This window comes from Syngnathus leptorhynchus, chromosome 3 (assembly GCF_054491065.1).
Source record: "Syngnathus leptorhynchus isolate UIUO chromosome 3, UIUO_Slep, whole genome shotgun sequence".
In the NCBI taxonomy this organism is placed as follows: Eukaryota; Metazoa; Chordata; class Actinopteri; order Syngnathiformes; family Syngnathidae; genus Syngnathus; species Syngnathus leptorhynchus.
Window position 1 is genome coordinate 11148222 of NC_141197.1, and position 19282 is coordinate 11167503.

General features: G+C 39.7%; 1 protein-coding gene across 4 annotated transcripts in view; it reads right to left on the minus strand.

Moving 5' to 3' along the window:
• The window catches only part of tead1b (TEA domain family member 1b), a 37145-nt gene extending 23811 nt beyond the window's left edge, over positions 1-13334 (minus strand). For all 4 annotated transcript variants that reach the window (XM_085907727.1, XM_085907726.1, XM_085907725.1 and 1 more), the window contains exons 1-3: positions 13104-13334; positions 12530-12659; positions 5343-5595 (exon numbers count right to left, since the gene is read on the minus strand). In XM_085907727.1, the coding sequence (XP_085763853.1) occupies positions 5343-5499 (157 nt within the window). In that variant the 5' untranslated portion in view covers positions 5500-5595; positions 12530-12659; positions 13104-13334. The remainder of the gene's footprint in view (positions 1-5342; positions 5596-12529; positions 12660-13103) is intronic.
• Positions 13335-19282: the final 5948 nt, after the last annotated feature.

The window sequence follows — 19282 nt, forward strand, 5'->3', positions numbered from 1 at the left end:
AGCACTTGCTTATGCTTCAATCAAATCCACACTGTTTAACAAGGTGACAAAAACAAAAGAATATTTTATACAAGGTCAAGTGGTTGTTGTTTTTGCTGATCCCTCTTTAAAATAAAAAACAACATTTGGTCTTCCCTTTATAGTTAATCTTATGAAAGCCCCGATTATAAAATTTAGATGTCTGGTATCATCAGCCTGATGCTTTTACCAAACCAATCTGACTGTTTCAAAATCAGAACAGAATTAGACGAGTTATGAATTAATTGGAACCCAAACACGGTTACCTTTTTAAAAAATATATAATTCTTGGAGGGGCGACACTTCCTCACTGGCCAACCCTGACCACACATCCCTGGGATAAGAACTTTTTGGATTACCTCAGGGGGTCTTGGTCAGGGATTTTAAAAAGCTCAATAGGAGCATATTTGGGATTTTGTGTGGTTGACCTTTCAAAGCCTGAAAATTGCCAATATGGGGTTTGTAAGTGTTATTGGCTGCATGTAAACGTTTCGCTTGTTGGCATCCCCATTGAAGTGATACACTTTAGTAAGCTTGTGGTGGCTGGAGCTTGACACACTATTTATTGTCCCTCTGATTATCAACAGTGAAATGAAGGCCTGTCTTCCCTGATAAAGATTTCAATCAAGAAAAGACAATTAACATAATAGAAAAAATAAGTATTCTCATCAGCAACATACGTGTTGCCGACTCAGTTTCATCACGGTATGGTTACCCAAGTTTTGTAACATTTTACCCATCAAGTGATTTATTTGAGTAATCGATGAGTGAGCATTTAAAATCCTTATAGTTTGTTATATGCATATTTCACAGTGAACAGTAAATACAATGCAAAAAAAATATTCATTCATATTTTTACGAGACAACCTGAGTATTTTTTGTCATAATGCAGAATTGCTTTTTGAAAAACGTGGAATCAAGATCGAACATTTTTTTTGCGATGTTCTCCCCAAAATGGAGGCAGACCCTACTCAGAAGGAAACATTGTAGAGTGCAAAAAAAAAATAATAATTCTACAAATGAATAGAAATGAGTATTGTTAATAAGCCACAAAGTGTCAATTTAAGGTGTGTGATGCCTCTCCTACAATGAAGTCCCTCACACTCCTTTGTGAGTGAATGCAGGTGACTCGGGGAGTCTGAGCTGATCCCAGAATTCCTAATTATCTGCCCGGCAGGGAGGATCAGGTCTGCACACTCTGTCTCGGAGCATTCTGGGCCTGGTGATACACGCCCCACAGACCCAAAGTGCTGGCCCAACGGGGCCAAGCCATGGCTACTCATTATATCAAATTCATTTTTAGCATCTCTGCAAAGCAAGTGCCACTTAGTTGTCAATCACTGACCAGACGGCCGAACAAAACGAGCTGATAGGAAAGGTTTACGGTAAAAGAGCACAAAAAGGTATTGCTTGGAAATAGTGTTTATATGTAAAACGGAACACTGCTACATACCAGTCCGTTAAAAACACACACATTGTCTACAAGCCTCTATCGTTGATTTTTTTTTTTTTTGCAACTTTCAGCTTTCAGAGTGTATGCGACATAGATGAATAACTGATGATTTGTTAATACCTAAAGATAAAGAAGCTCTAATACCTAAAAATAAACTGATTTTCAAATATAAAACAACCATAATATTTCAAGGGTAACTTTCAAGATGGGGGGGGAAAAAAAGTAATGGGTGTAAAAAAATGTTTTTATTTAAAACTTCCAATGAAAGCAAATGGAACGAGACATTGTTTTTGCCAGCAGTAACACAAAAATCCACTGATGTCGTTGATGTCTCAATGAATAAACATACAATTTGAGTGAAGCGTGTTGTTTCACTTATCATCTCCATTTCCGAATAAATGAATGCAGCCTAGCACAGCAGGTGAACTGTGCAAGAGCTTTTGCTCGGGCCCGAGATCCTTATTTGCCTTCCCTTCTAAATAAGTCTTGCCAAGCCAAGATCAATTTGAGCTAATACTCTATGCAGATGTCTGACATCTCACTTACAATAAGCCTAAGAGAATGCGCACACTGCCGGTCAACGCAAGTCTCAGAATACGTGAATCACTTCAGGTAAACACCGCAATAATAAACAAAGAAACTGAAATTACAAATTGTGTGTACGGCAACACAGTTGCTATAGAGACTGTTGCTAATTAACTGCACTCTACCCCTGGATGACAAAGGGCTTAATGGCACTCAGGATGACTTCTCTTGAGATGAGCTCTGCATTTGGAACACATCGCCATCCCTAGAATCTCAAATACGAAATACCAGTCTCCATGTAGCCAACTTTCATCTCAGCTGCAACTCTCAGTAAGCAGTATAAACTGAGATTAAAGGACCATTGCACCAAGACTATGCTTTCCAAAGCCTTTGGCCCAAAAAGAAAAAAATAAATGATCTCAACAACAAACATTTCACTGGTAAACAACCTCTGACAGCATTTTAAACCATAACCATTTCTTCCTGGTGTCTCCTATAGTATATGCATGAATGTCATTAATTTCTCTATCTTTGGAGTTGTATTTCTAGTGAATAAATCATCCTTTGTGGACTATATTTGGGGGACATCTATAATTTCTTGATGTTGCTTGATGTGTGTTTTATTTTAGCATGAAATCCTAATTATATACTTTTATTGTATATAATGTCTGAGGAACAGTGTCATTGGAAGTTATTTAATAATTAAATACTGCTCTAATAAAACAAAAGTGCAGCAAAATATGCAACATTTCAGGCAAAGTAACAAAAGTTGAAAAACAAAAGAAGCACTGTTTAATTTGTGAAGTGCTCCTCTTCGAATCCAAGCTGACGCTCATTTGTAAATGTCACTGGCAAGGAACAAAAATACTTTCCCAAATGGCACATTTGCTGAATTATCCTGTTCGTGGAGGCCCATCAAAACTCCGTCCTCTGGGTGCATTTTAGACAATTGAGATTGTCGATAACATGGCGACCCAAGATCAATTTCCAGGTCACGGAACGGTTGAGCGCAAGATACATACGTATGTTCACTTTCTGTCTTTATGGTTGGGGCTACAAGGTTAAAACTGCCCAATGCTTTCTTAGACTGATTTGGACCCATATTGCAACAAATAGTCAGTTACAAAAGGAATATTTCATATTTGTATGCCTATGGTATTTTGTACATATGGAATACCGATATTGGGTGAGAGTTTAAGATACATACAGTTGAAACTCATTGTTACCCAAAGGCATCTGTGATCAGGCTCGGAAGCTTGAGCTTAGTCGCAATCGGGGGAGGGGGTCGACAAAATCTCGAGAATAGCACTAAGCAAACATAACACGCAAAGCGAAATACTGTGAATTTCAGTGGAATGTTATAGTTAAGTGAAAAACTGGAGTTGTCCATTTGTTAAGGAAATTTAAGTTCTCTGGTTTTGCGTGGAAATACATTTTAATTTTTTCCACCAAAAATTGAAAAATGAAATTGAATTACATTCACAAAAGAATGAAGATGCCTGCTTTTGTGTTTGAATTTTTCAAGAGTTCAGTTGCACTAACATTTTGTGTGTGTTTATTATTATACTTTGCTTTTCCATTAGTTGCTCTGTCCTCAAGGACTTGGCTTTAGCAGCTGACCGGAGGGTTAAAAAAAAAAAAAAGTGACGCTTGTTGAGGAACAAAATGTCAGATGCTGCTTCCTGGCAAGCTTTTGACAAGTGTGGTTTGGGTATTGCGTTTGTGGTATCAGTATTTCACTGGCTGTTAAGCAGGAACAAGTTTGTTACATCTTTTACTTGGACAGGTTTATGTTATGGAATACTATTTCTAATTTGGGCCTTGAGCAAGGCACTGTACCGTTTTCAAGGACACACGACTGCTGCCCCATTACTCTGACATCTCTTTTCTTCACCCTTGCAAAATCTATTGTGTACTGCCAAAGCATAAACAGGATTTCCCCTTGTGGGATTACCACATTGGCACAGCGTTAACTATCTAAAACATGGCATGGGAGCCCCCCAAAAAAACATACAATGAGAATGTCATGCTTTAACCCCCGAGCAATCAGAAAGCCTCAGTGTGTTTGTGGAAGGAGCAGACAGTAGGGCAGGTCCTGTCTGAGGCCATAGTAGCAGCTGAGGGCTTTCATTGCAACTCTTGCAATTTACATTTGCTTTGGCCGGAGGGGTCACATGACAGCTGCAAGTGAATGCGCTGCGGGGTTTTCGGCCGTCGCTTGACATTGACAAGCTGTGCGAGTTGAAATCCTCCTCTTCCTTCTTTCCATGACATCACCAAGCCAGAGATGGGGTAGATGAGGGCAGGGGGAGAGGGGGCACAGCTGGTGGCCGCCACAGTACCATCTGCCACAGACTAATAGTTCATGCTGTTTTACTTACCAACTTGCACTTAAGCATCTGCATGGCTGCCGCATTGTTAGTTTGAGATTGACCATCATGTACTTGGAGCAGCATTTGTGCTTCATTTCCCCGATTGTTCTCAAATCCCAATCAAAACTGCTCATAATAGTGAAAATATTTTGTTACGGCAGCGCTGCCCAAAGCTCCATTGTGAATTGGATGGTTTTCATTGTTATAGTTTTGCTCTTTTTCATTGCTGATAAAAGAGGGCAGAGGAACGTCATGAAATATGTACTGCGGTGACATTTTAGATTGATTGCCTGATACACAAACCGAAAAAGGTAGCTTCTTGTTGGTGTACCGGTCTTAGTTGTGGGCTGTTCAGCTTCGACGCAGACATACGTAGATGTGAGTGTCAAAGCTTGAGTGACGACTACATCAGAGAGTGATTCATCGACTGCCAGTCATGGAAATAAACCTTGAATGGGCTTTAATTCATCACACAAGACCACTCACCGTTCAGCACCTACCTATTTGCGTGTTTTTCCCCCACCAATATTTATTCAATATTATTTTCCACCCCATTTCCACCTTTTTGTGATAAAGGGATATTGGAGGTTCATCGGAATTTCGAAAATAATTTTCTGGGTTAAAAGATGGAATTCACTATTTCCCCCAAATAGTGGGAAACAGTTTTGGAACAAATATATGTGTTTATTCATGGAAAAGTCGAGTAAAACAATCATCTTTACTTTTACATATTCTGTGCTAGTCAACACACGGTATTCTTATTAATATCGCGTTTGTGGAATTGGAATTAGGCAGCAAAATGCACCCGGTTTCATCCATCTCTCGGGGTGCAGAGAAAAAAAGAAAAATTTATAAAGAAATTGTAAAGAAAAATGTTGACTTAACTTCTTGAATGAAATGAACTGCTTGTCATTTGTATTTCCGTAGCTCTGCATACACCCAAAGAAAAAAGTACAACGCAGACTTGTACTCACCATACATCTTCCCCTCATCTGACAGGATGATCTTCCGACGTCCACAAGGAGGGTAAATGGCCAAGGCTTCTTGGAAACTCTGTTCGATGTCAGGACTCCACACGCCTTCTGCATCGTTGTCGACGGGCTTGTCTGCCGAATCGCTCATCCTCTCCATGTCTTCGGCAGGGCTTTCGCTGCCGCTCCAGCTGCTGGGATCAATATTTGCGGTTGGGCCCTCCAAGCTAAAGCCTGGACCAGACTAGGGTGAGACCTGGGAAAAAATATGGAACAGACAGCGGTGATTCAACCTTTTTTATACAAGTGTCATTTGATCCGTAACCACGCTCATATCTGGAAACACCTTTATCTCAAATCTCCTCATTGAAATTAGAGTTAAGATCATTCCCCATTGTTGTTTGCCACTTGGCCACAAGAGGGCATACTGACATACTGACTGAAACGAAGAAGAGTTTCACAAGTAAAGTGACTCAGCCACAACCAACTGTTCGGACTGAAAGTCTATTCACGTGGCACAAGCTGTCTTTAAGTGCGCAAATATTTTTTTTTTAGCCCGTCAGTTTATGAAGGGGGGGGGGGGGGGAGGGTGTAACGGGTTACACCGAGGGGGCAAAACACCCAGTGAATGGAGAGAACTTTCACTGAGTTGTGTTTTTTTGTGTAAACTGCTGACACTGCTAAACTTCCTCACAACTGATTGGGAGTGGGAGAGGGGATCTAATGGGGGCGAAGGCATATTTGTACCTCGCAAGTCTTTTTGGATGTGTTGCATTTATTGTAACCTAATGCAAAACTAAAACAAAAAGTCAACATCAAATTAGGTCCATATTCAAGACATGAGATGGTATTTGAAGAACAGGTCGAGGTTGAAACTTTCTGCCGAAAAGAGACTTTACATTGAAATATTAAGATGCCAGCTTTTTAACACCACTTAACACTGCAAACAAACTTTGATTCTGCCTTGCTTGCCTGCAGTGATTGCACTTTAATATACTGCAGCAGTCCAACATTCTATGCTAGTCCATTCTGTCGCCGTGCAGTTTCTATAGAGCGGCAAAGCACGGAAACAGTATTAACACCGCTCGCCTGAAACGACTGGGTAAAAGGATCTATTGATTTGAACAACGAGGAACCGGGTCTTCTTTGTCATCCTTGAGACACTCTTAATGACGGTCTCTCTGGCAATCAGACCAGTTTAAATCTACCTATACTTGTTGGCTTCTTTCATTCCTCTTTCAATGGGGGCTTTCTGTTCCAAGATTCCAGAATTTCAAACCCTTTTAGAAAAACCAAATATAGATTTGATTTTTTTTTTTTTTTTTTAAAGCTGTGCTAAGATGTGACTTATAAACAGGCAGCTAAGTGTTGTTAGCACATTTTGCAAGTTATGGTGCAATGCAATTTTGGAGCATAATGACATGATGTATAGCAACATTCTTCACGGCTGCATGTAGTCACACTGTGAGGCCTGACGAGGCTTCAAATCAGTGGAATCCAGAATGAGTTTGTTTTCCTGACAGTCGATAAGAACACCAAATACAATTAAGTACCTTGTCAAATATTCTACATTCTCTTACTAAGTGCTGATTTAACATTGCACTTTACAGTAGACAAGTAGCATTGTTTTTAACTTTTCCTTGCCTATTCTGTTAAGATCCAGAATTAAAAAAGACCATAACAATTAGCCACAGGCCAAATAACCCTTTAGTTTTTGGTGTGGATTGGGATACTTAATGCATTTTTTTTCCAATCTTAATAAATAGACATGAAGAATTCACTGACACTGAAAGTGTCTGCATTAAAGCTTAATGGTGCTTTTCTCCCAATCTTAATAAATAGACATAGAGAATTCACAGAAATTGAAAGAGTCTGCATAAAAGCTTCATGGTGCTATTTGTTTCCTTGTATGGTAGACTAATCAATTAGCTAGTTAAGCATTGCTTATTAGCAAGGTGTTTAGAGAGACAGATAAATACTGTACCATAAGATGGATACAATGTCCAATCACAACATTCTTATTGAATTCCCCGCCTAACATTGACATTATACATTCAGGTGGCAAATACAATTTATTATTCCTATAAAACTGAAAGTTGATCTGCTATATTTTTATGTATGTGCTTTGTATCTCCTTGTTTCATCCATTCTATGCAATGTAAAAAAAAAATAATAATAAAATTGCCCATTTAATGTGAAATGTAGTGAGCGACAACTGTGTAGTACCGGTGACAATGGAATAGCAAGTGGGGTTATTCAGGTGTGAACACCAGATGGTGGGTGCATACATTTTCTGATTTAACACCAGCAACAGGTCCAGTAAATTACTATTTAGATCTTGGCACAGACCTCTGTCAGGGCAAGACTGTAACAAGTTAAAAAAATAATAATAATCCAGAATTAATGAATCCATTGCCACATCAGAATTTTAAAGGGTTCTTATTTAGTCCTCACATTTTATATTTTTCTTTTTTACATGGAACTAAATCTCTGAAATATTTCATGTCTTATTCTTGGTTTGTTGACTTGGTTCTTAGCTCAAATAAATAGTTTTGAATACAAGTCATATCTACCTTCAATAGATTAGTTCCTTTGAATCCCTAAATTGGATGCTTCTGCTAAAAGCTCTTTGTGAGTCATCAATGAAGGGGTCTCCTAGTGCCGTAGAATCTGGAGCCTAATTGTGTTTTTCACAGGAAGGTATGAATGTCACCCATAGAAACACTTGTGGCTGACAGATAATTGCATATTTTCCTCCTTTCAGAGCGTACACCATAGAAATGGTCTTACTCGTCAGATATGGGCTAGAGAGATGGCCGGCATTGCAGTAAGTGACAGTGGTAGCTAAGCAGAGTAGTAGCTGTGACACGGCATTATGGGAAATTATACTTACAGTGAGATTACATAAACCACTCACCGAGCTGGAATCCAGCTCCTTAAATTAAGAGAACCCATTTCAGCCATCAGACAGAGCAAGGTAATGAAATAGCAGATGAGAGGTCTCAAATGTAATTTTCCATGTGGAGTTCTTTTGTGCTGTTATCTCAGAAGGTGCAATAATGATTTCATGAATGACTTTTGTGGGCTCCATAATAAGCCACGGTATTTAAGGCCTCAATGTGTAAAACCATAATTAGGATGCGGTTTAAAAACGTAACATTTTCCCGATGTTGTAGAGACATAATTATCACAGCAATGTGAAAAGTATTTCATTTTGAGCAATGTGCAAAAAAAACTCTGAGCATTCGCAATAGTAGACCCACCCTCTATTATATGGCAAATTAAAACATCATTGGCAAAAATTCTTACATCTGAAAAAGCATATCTTTGAGGACCTTGAGATGCGTTTGTAAGGCGGAATGAATGCAAAAATGAATCAGGCAAATACTTTTGAAATAACCTTTGCGATTCAATTTATTTACACATCTTTCCCTCACAAACCCAAGTTAACTATGACTTTCATTTAAACAGAGTTGACACATTGACCCCAAACTGAGGGCCTAGAAACAAGCGACTGACTGTACTACAATTGAATTCCAGAAAGAAAAGTTGAATGGTAAAATAGGAATTTATACCAATCAAGAGGATCCCAGTCATATATTGTATGCAGATTACCAGAGCATGGAGATCAAATATTACAATACCATTAGCGATTTAAACGAAAGGGGTTGGAAGACCGTGTGGGCAATGGCTTTTGTGTTCATTTCATGCCTCTTTGAACTGGTCGGCTTAGATGCTACGAATCTGTCTCATGTCATCACACTCAAACCTGAGGCCTGGACCTCACCACCCAGCAACCATCAGGCCACTGTGGGATCAATCTTTGTTTGCCAGAGAATAGGATTGATTTACAGGTCCTATCAAAGCAGCCCTCGCTCGACCCGCCTCAGAATGAGAACCACCTAGCAACAACATGGCCTGGACAACATCAGACACATCTGCGGTCCCAAAAAAAGAGATGTCGTTAAAAGGTTGTCTACCATAAGACACGGGTGATTTTCTTTCACGAATTTGAGGCAAACAGTCTCCTTCTTGTCATACCGGAACATATGAAAATAAAATGTACCTTTCGAATATTACAGCTTGGATATTTGCCTTTCAAAAAAAAATGCAGCGCATTCCAGACAGCAAGCATGCAGTAGCGTGGAGCGCGAGCTGAACACATAAAGCTCAGGAAATTAAAGCTGTAAATAAAGGTCTGTCAGATAAAGAATCTTATGAGCGCCGAGCCACAGGCTCATTCAGGACGCGTGCGGACGGGCATGAAAAAACAAATCACAGTGATGAGCGTGAGGGCAACCATTTGCATTTCCTTGTCTGGAGCCATCATTCGGCCTGTACACAATTACCTTTATTTTTTTTCCCCCATTGCCGGAATACTACACAAATTACACCTAATATATCTTATTCAGGTGTCAGAAAGGGTACATTTCGAACAACCCACCCGCGGGGTTTGACACAAAAACTGTGGATATTCTTTTACGAGACCGATGACGGAAAAACACTGGCTAAAGAATTAACACACGCACATTTAGGCTGCATTCTGCACAAGGCTTAGCGCCGAGTTTGCATTACTTTCCATCCGTCCCACCTAAGATTAAAAACTATTGTACAGGGTACAGTGTGCATTTGAATATTACAAGCTTCCCCTCCACTTTATCTGTGCCTCGGCAGAATCCGGGGCACCTTCTGGCCAGAAAGCCTTATCTCTGCCAGTCCTGGTTACTGAGGAGGTGTCGTGTGGAAATTTGTAGCCAGATTTGATTGGAGAATATGTCTGAATAGAAGCCAAATATTATACACACTTTCAGTAAATGAAGTGGCCTTACGCCTTTGTTCCCTATTAATCATCGAAGGCTGAGCACCTTGGTCACTCACTCTTATTGCCTGCACAGGGAGAGGAAGTTGTTGAAGCCCAGATTTCCTGCCTTTATTGCGGATAACAACTCCAGTTGTACGACAGATAGAAAGGGATTCATACTGTACGATGATTCAGAGAATATTATGGTCACACAAAAAATATAGATGAATAATTCATGGTTAATTAGATATGGTAAAGGTTATGGTACAGGAAAAGTGAAACATGCCACTTTTTTTTTTCTTGGCTATTGAAAAAAAAAAAAAACAACTGTGTTGCATTAACTAAAAAGGTCTGACAGGAGTCAAATATTTCCGGTAGCTAGTGGACCATTTATGGCTGTAGTTTGAAGCAGATTTTCTTAAATGACGTCAGTGGCTTTGAGCCAGCTTTTCCTTTTTGGTGGCACTCTGGGCTGGTCTCAGCGGGCTTTGCTCAAACTGCTGAGCAGCAGCACACACACTCTAAAATTCCCTTTCTAGACCAGGGTTTACCTCAGGGCACAAACAGTCTGGAAGCCTGCGGGAGTGTCCTTTTTCAAATTTGCCTTAATCGTCAAAAGTAGAAATAGGATCCTAGTAGCCTGCTACAAATTCTGTAGTTCAAAATCTTGTGATTTATAGATTCAAGAAAACTGATGAAACTTTTACCCTAACATAAAACAACAAGGTTTATGTGACACAGTCATATCCTTGTAATTGCAAAAAAAATTGACAGGGGAAATTGGTCTACGAAAATAAATAGACTTACTCCATAAAAATGCGACAAATATAAATAATAAAAATTTATTTATCTGTACTGTTATAACTATTGTTCTTGTCATGACACGTAAACTCAATTGATAAAAAAAAAAAAAAGTCTATCGATATGTTACCATTAATTGATTAAATATTTATGCACCTAAACAACACTGGGGCACCAGTAAAATGTGCACAATGATAAATGGTCTTAGCTCAAACAATACATTTTTTGTCTATTAGCACAATTATGCAACCTTAAAGTAAAGCCTGCATCTAAAAATAAGGGACTTTGCAAAAAGTCCAAGCTTTTTTTGTATTTATGACTATAAAACCTGTTGATCGAGGTTAAATAAATGCCTATTGTTCCATGTCAAAGGTGATATAAAGCCATTAGATTTTGGGAGGACCTCACTACAAAATTTCCTATTCTTATACAAGTGTCGAACAGGCTTTGGTCCAACAGGTTGCCTGATTGCATAAACTGAAAACAAAGCATCCATTTCTAGCCCCTCGCGAGAAGATTTACTCATATAATGAGAATTGTTTGGGGTTATGCAAAGTTCAGAATTATTCCTGGAAATAATAACCCTTTTGTGCCAATTTCTTGTGTTTCATGTTTTGTTGAGCCTCTGCATAACTAAGAATTGGGTAGTAGATGTGAAAACTCCATCAATTAAATCTGCATTTAAAAACACAGATACCTGAGAGTACATTTTACTCCCTTCACTGCTCCTGCAAGTCTGTTTTGCAATTATGTCCAGTGGCAAAACTATCTTTCTAATTAGCTTGTTCAACTTTGACCACACCGTTGACATTCAATTTGGGAAAAGTAAACCGCTTTGGGGGCGGACACTTGTCAAAGCGGCGTATCTAACTGGTGACCTTGTGACCTTACAGTGCTGCTGTGAAATCTTGAAACAGCAAAAGTCTGTTGCAAAAAAATATATATATATTTAACTGCAAGCTGCTGTAGCAAATCACTTAGATTTTTTTTTTTTTTTTCAATTAATCAATATTTTTAAAAGTTTGGGAAAATTGCATATACATTTGCAAGAAAAAGTAGGATAAAATGTGGTGATCTACTACGAGGGCTCACTTTCAGCTGAGCAGGCAATTCCCAAACTAAAAGAAAGCCCTAAACGGAAAACATAGCGGTGGGGGAAAAGCAAAACAAAGGGCGCCACGAATGATATTCGAACTAACATTTAACGTCCATTTCCCGCGAGTTAGTACCAGACATAGCGGAGTAATCTACTTTTCGAATGAGTAACACGTCAATTAAAGCTAATATTCCTCCGACACTGTGCCAACAACTAAACCTTTAGCCCCAGGATAGTTTTCCGTTGTAGGATGTGTATGATCTCATTTTAATGTGTGGTGTTTTTTTAATTTATTAAGATCCAAAGCAAAACACTAGTCTTCGAATATAGCCAGTTATTATTTTGAGCATTGTTCGTATCGTGAGCGAACGTAAAGTAAGCTGCGCGAACCAATGACGGACTTTTGACTTATTTTTCCGAGCGGTTCCCTCGCCTGCCCTGTAAAAGTGAAGCTAAAGGAAAAAGAAGCCCCAAAAAAATAGATATACTCACACAGAACTTCGACAGCGATTTAAAAAAGCAACGTCCAAGGTAGCGAAGCAACAAGTCTCCCTGGTGTTTTTCGTCGAGGTGGTCCGAAAAGCCTCCGATGAAATCCCCCAACTGTCGATCGAGTCAACAACTAGAGAGAGGAAAAGAGCAACGCTTACAATCGTCATGTTGTCCAAAGAACAGTTTTCCGAGCTGGTTATGTTATTTCTTTAGTTGAGGCTTAAATCCCCCGTGGGTGTTTCCGAGGCTCTGACACCGAGCACACGACATGTGGCGCTTTTTAAAAGGGGCGTAGGAGCAGCCTTCTTCTCCAAAAATGTGAAAAATGTAAAAGATTTTCGCCGCTCGAGCGATGCGAGCAGAGCGAGCGTTCAAAGTGCCTGTTGCAACAGCGAGTCGGCCATCTAACCCACTCCACTCACCGTTTCCACGCGCCGTGGGAGAAATAACATAAATAGGCCAGCGGTTTTTTTTTTTTTAATAAACTACTCAGTATTTGAAAAGTCATAAAGTAAAGCAAGCAAATAAAAGTCGGCAATCACTTTGAATGCCTGCAACTAGCAATGGAACTTACCTCGTTATTGATACCTCATATTTAAAAAAAAAATGTCCATTTTGAGCTCATGTGGTGTTATTGGGCATTTACAATATTAATGTCAAGTTATTCTGGTGTTTCTGAGTCGGCAAGGAAGGTGAATCGCTTCGCTCACTGACAGAGATGCGAAGAATGCTCGGAATGAGAAGAGGAATGAAATGAACGCAAAGAGCGAGTTTGCGTCGGGGGGCGGAGCGAAAGGTGGCGTCATCCCGGAACCCTGCAGCTTCCCTCGGCCGAGCGGGGACAGGGAGGGCGCTTTGACAGCCCGGGGAACTGTGGCCTTCAGGGACGCGCGGAAAGTTCAACTTCCCACCTTCTTTCCATCACGGTCAAATCCCTTAAATCATTTACGTTTTGTGGGCGAATCTTGAATATTCACTCAGCCGCTGGCGGTCCTGGCAGGCTTAAATGGCACCATGTGCGAGACCCCCCCCCCCCATCTACCCCCTCTCTCCTATTTCTACCACCATTATCAACACACACATGCACAGATGAAGTGCAGAATTTATGTTGTGTTTCAAAATACAACTATATTTATAATTTCATATCTATATACTTGTGTACCTGATGAGGTGTCGATCATTTCTCGTGCACTTTCGCCGGAGCCGTTACCTTGGGCGTCAGGAGTTTTGCTGAAACTATGGTGGAAAATCCAGACAACTGGGCAAAAGACTGGCAAACACTAGCAGCAATGAAGCAAGAAAAGCTAAAAAGATGGAATTATGAATCATTCTATTCTTTTACGTGAATAATCTTGACAATCTTGCAGTTGCTTTTCAGAGGTTGAGGGACTTCAGGCAGCTGAGAGGTTTCAGAGCGCAGTAAGATAACATTTTGGCTGAGCAGTTAAGTTGATCACTTTTTTGATTCATTCACTGCATTCCTTAGATCTAAAATGTATTTAGTATTACTTGGCCATGTATGCTAGCAGCCAAATTGTATAATAAAATTTGATAACATGCTTCTCATCGAGACATCAACATCCATCCATCCATTTTCCGAACCGCTTTGGGCGTGCTGGAGACTATCCCAGTAGTCATCGGGCAGTAGGCGGGGGACACCCTGAACCGGTTGCCAGCCAATCGCAGGGCACACAGAGACGAACAACCATCTGTACTCTCACTCATACCTAGGGACAATTTAGAGTCTTCAATCAGCCTACCAAGCATGTTTTTGGGATGTGGGAGGAAACCGGAGTGCCCCGGAGAAAACCCACGCGGACTCGGGGAGAACCTGCAAACTCCACATGGGGAGGGCTGGAGGTGGAATCGAACCCACACCCTCCTAACTGTGAGGCGGACGTGCTACCCAGTGTGCCACCGAGCCGCCGAGATATCAACATTTCACTCTCAATTTCGTTGCTTCGGTGTCTAGATGAACAAAAAGCAATTCAGTAGATTCACACGAGTGTGTCTATACAACCAAATACACAACTGTGGCCCTGTCTGAACAAGTCATCCATTAGAGAGCCTGTGTTTTGACACGGCTCTCTCAAAAGAAAACCATAAAGAAAGATGAATGAGCGGCGCTCTGAAGATATCCATCGACACCTTTTAACGCCCGTCTGTGCATGCTTGGCCCAAAGACTGGAGGGTAGGGTATAGAAATGCCCATCATTCTTGTCTGTCAATACATTTTTTTTGGGTTCACCTTTATTCAACCATCACACTTTTAACTCCACCATTTCTCAAACACACACGTGACATGATCACGTTGTTTTTCTGCTGGTGTTTCTAAACGGGAAATCCGATACGCGCTGTTGAAGAAGAAATTACACATTTTATCAGCTTTGATTTTACTCTTTCAGGTAAGTATTTTCGAACATATGTTCATTATGCCGGTTGTAGTTTGGAGTCGTGTGAAACTGCATTCAGCTGCTGCCCAACTTGTCATCTGATCTGATACGCAAGCATTAAACCACATTTTTCCAGACTAGCGGAAACAAGCCAATTAAGTTTTCAATTATTCATACCCTTTAGACTTAAAGTGAATATTTGTTGAATGTGTGTCATTTACAAGAAAAGAAAAAACTGTAAGAAATTGGGTTTAGAATCAATGGAAACTCATCACCATTTTGTGTTGATTTGTTGATTTTGTCGTATAAAAAAATGAGGACAAGATAAATCATGTTTCTAATGTGACCTGTATGACACAATAACATTAGAAAAAAAAAAACTCTTTAAGAGATGAATAAAATTTTTTTTAATTTGATTGCACAAGTCTCCTGTACGAGTCAGCAATTTTGACAAAGTGGGGGTAATTGTGAGCAGTCTGAAGTAGCCCTTGTCTCCCCTTGATCAAAACAGCTACATCCCAGCGGTTGCTTATTTTACTTCCCCCCTGAATAATAATAACAATTCATCATAAAAAGCTAAAGGGCTCCTATTAAATACAGAAACCTTTGCTTTGAAATAATTTAACAATTTATGGTGTCATCTTTTTTTTTTTATACCACAAAAACATGGCACTTGAATTTAGGGTGTGTAGACTTTTGCTATTCGCTGTGTGTGTAGAAAAAGAAAACAGAGAGTTGCATGACCCAGTATGATGAGCTGACATCAGAATCATCACTGAGTACTGCATCTACTTTTTAAACACATGGCATATGCACAGCAAAGGGGCCAATTCATAACAAACGATTTGTTTGGCAGTGCTGTGATTTCAACTTTCTAATGGCGGCCAGTACAATAGAATTAGGGTAATTCGGTTCAGCCACCCCCCTCCCTCCAGGTATACTCTGCTGCTGCAATTGTCTGGTCTGGTTTAGTCTGGTCGCCAACCTTCTCTAATCAGATCGCCGTCTAAGGCCAAGCGCTGGCTCTCTGCTCTGACTGCTCAGCTGGCGGCACTCTTTTTGCTTTAGTCACACACAATATAGAAAATCAGGGTCGACCCACTGATTTACAAGAATATGACTTGGCTTTATTTACAGCAAAATGGCAAGAACACATATACATATCTTCTCAAAGGCATGGGGAGAAAAGAGAAGGGTTAAAAAAGATGAAGTCCTCACACACGCCCCCTTGAAATCCACCGTGCCTTTTTCACTCATTTGCTTGTCACACTGTTTCAAACAGTTTGCGCACTTGCAGGTTAATCTCTTTATCGCCGCGGCAGCAAACGTTGCCTGTGCAACACAAGATACTGCCAGAAGGATACAGACATTAAAGTCATTGCATAACCGATGTTTAAAATGTGATTATGACCAGATGTGCTCGCAGATATTTGCAGAGGCAAGGGATTTTCTGATATCACACGGACACATGTTTTGAGAACAACCAGCTTTCCGTGTGATTATCAAAAAGAATCACAGAGATATTCTGCCATCTGGCAATATATATATATATATATATATATATATATATATATATATATATATATATATATATATATATCCAATATAAATGGACAAAGTGATTGACAGGAAAATAAAATCAAACTCTTTTTTTTCAGTTGTTAAACGACACATTTATGTTTAGGCCTGATTACTTTTAATGGTACTAATAGAGAACGTAGAGAGGTATAATTTGGGCAAGCTGGCAGGAATTTCCAAAACATATTTGTTTTTAAACTATTCCACTCAAGACAACGAGTGTGTTCATCTTGGCTACCTTTTCAGGATACAAATGCATTGCAAATTTTTGTGTCGTGTTTGGCACAAGCTTATTTTTGTAGATGCTAATTAAAATGAGTTCAAACATCTTCAACAACATTCATGTCAGGCCGTTGTCCTTTTTTTATATTCAATTTTATACTTTTTGTTTGAATGTGAAGATCTGACCATGGGAAGTACTTGTGGGCGGTAAAAGGACTCGACATATGTAAAGTGCTTTGGTTGAGGCGATGCTGGAACTTCCTTGCATTGTTGCTTGAAGACCATGCCTGGTTCGTTTAATCCAGTTTGAAGCAGAAAGGAAACCCTGAATTAAATGTTCAAATCCTACTTCATTTCACAGTGGCTTAAACCTTTTTGAAACCAGGACAGATGCCCAAATCCACCACCCCATCTGCACACCCCTGCCTATCACTCGACTACAAATTCAAGGTTAACATGAGTATGTTGCTATACCTTGAAAAAACAGGTGGAAGACAGTGCATCGACAATTGATGAAATACTAAAGCAGGGGTGTCAAACTCATTCTTTTCGCGGGCCGCATTGTAGTCATAGCTTCTTTCGGAGGGCCATTATGACTGTCAACCCAAATAAATGTATGAGCACCTCATATTAGACAGTAAAAGCTAGAAAACAAACTGACAAATGACGTTTTCAAATCAGACAAGTAAAAACTGGTCAAATATTTTTTTAAAAAAGATATTAAAAGTGAAGACAATTTGCAATTCTAGTAATGACGCACGAATTTGATGCACAATTTGTCTTCGCGATGATGTGGCGGGCCGTATCTGGCCCCCGGGCCTTGAGTTTGACACGTGTACAAAAGGCTTGTTATGAAGGCAGAAAAGTCTAAACTCTCATTTCTGGTCTGATGTTACTTGATAACGTTGCAAAGTCACAAGTTTCGGAGTAATAGGCACTGCTACAAGCCCATGCCGACTCGCTGACATTCCTGCTTTTTAGGTGTGAATGTTGAGTGCGAACGGTTGTTGGATTCCTGATGATCAGTCCACGATGCACTCCGCCGTACCTCAACCTTCACCAATAGCATCTCAGTTCAGGGAAAAAAAGGAAACCTGACTGCAACCACACAACTTCAAAGTCTTCTACCCTTTTAATGTTGTCTTATATTGACTAAGCTGGGCAGACGTTTGGTTTTGAAAAGTGTAATTACTTTTCTCCATAGAGGAAATGTAAATAGACGAAAAACAATTTAATCTACCGCCCATTGTGATTCCTCTTCCACCGGGACACTAAAAAGATGATTTATGTCTAAGTGCTGACATTATGTTGTAGATTAAGCTTCTCCCAGCAGTTTGTGTGTTTTCATCAGCTTTTAGGGCATTTGTAATTCTAGTCCAATTTCAGGCTGATTGCCCTGTTGCTCAAATGCTAATCATCGTCACTGTGTAAATTGTTTTCTAGTTTAACACTCAAGGGAAGACGTTACATTTATAGCAATAACAGCTACAGCAAATATGTCACTCAGAACGTCGGTAAGTAATCTTCCCTGTAAGCTCCTAAGTGAACTCAAGGAGGTTTTATTCAGCACATCCATTACACCTGGATGATGTTCACTAAACTGGAGCACGGCAAACAAGTTAAGAGAAAACAAATTTGACAGCAAGCATGTGCAGCATTGAAATAGAATAACTGCATGAATTGAAATCGGCAAAAAGAGGGCAAGACAAGAAACTGAAAGGATTTTTAAACTAGACAATTTGAAACAGCTTCAAACAACAACATACATTGTAATGAGTTTGGATGTTTTGTTTGTGAAATATGAATTTAAAAGGCAAAATGCAGCTGTTTTTAGCCATCTCAGGAGGGACGGCCATTTTGCCACTTGCTGGAGACTGAAAATTACGTCACAATTGCTGAGTCTCAGTCCACACAACCAATCGTGGTTTTCTGAAGTCATTGAAGTGATGGGAACATTCATCTTCAGTAGAAAAAGGAACGCGGGAGTCTACAAAATATTTTTGCTTGTCAATTTAGTTAAATGGAATGACACCAGATTGAGAGTGTTAACACACACACAAAAAAAACCCCACAACTGTGCCAAAGTTGATCAAAAGCACTCTGTTAAGGTTTTAGGCTGGCCAAGTCAATGTGCCGACTTTTAACGAAGAACTGAAATAGCTGCAGTGAAAACCAGGAAAAACATGTTAAGATCAATTGATGTCAGTTTATTTTTTTAATATGTCTGATTGACTACTTTTACTCACCTAAAAATTGGTGCAATGCTCTCCAAGTCCAGTTTCATAGTAATACCTGGCAATCAAATCTGAACTGTTGATCTCATTCATCTTTTGATGTCAAACCCAAAGGTTTTGGGTATACAGCACAAATAAAGGAACTGGCCTCACTGCCCAATACTTTGGAGGTTAGTGTGAATGAATCTTTGGGGTCATCGTTATTTATAAGGTTGCATTTTCAATAAAATTGTGCCTTTGGTCCGGTCACTTGCAAAATTAGTTTTAAGCGTTGCGAGATGGCAAAATGACATGCATCCACTTTAAAATGTATCAGGACAAAACAG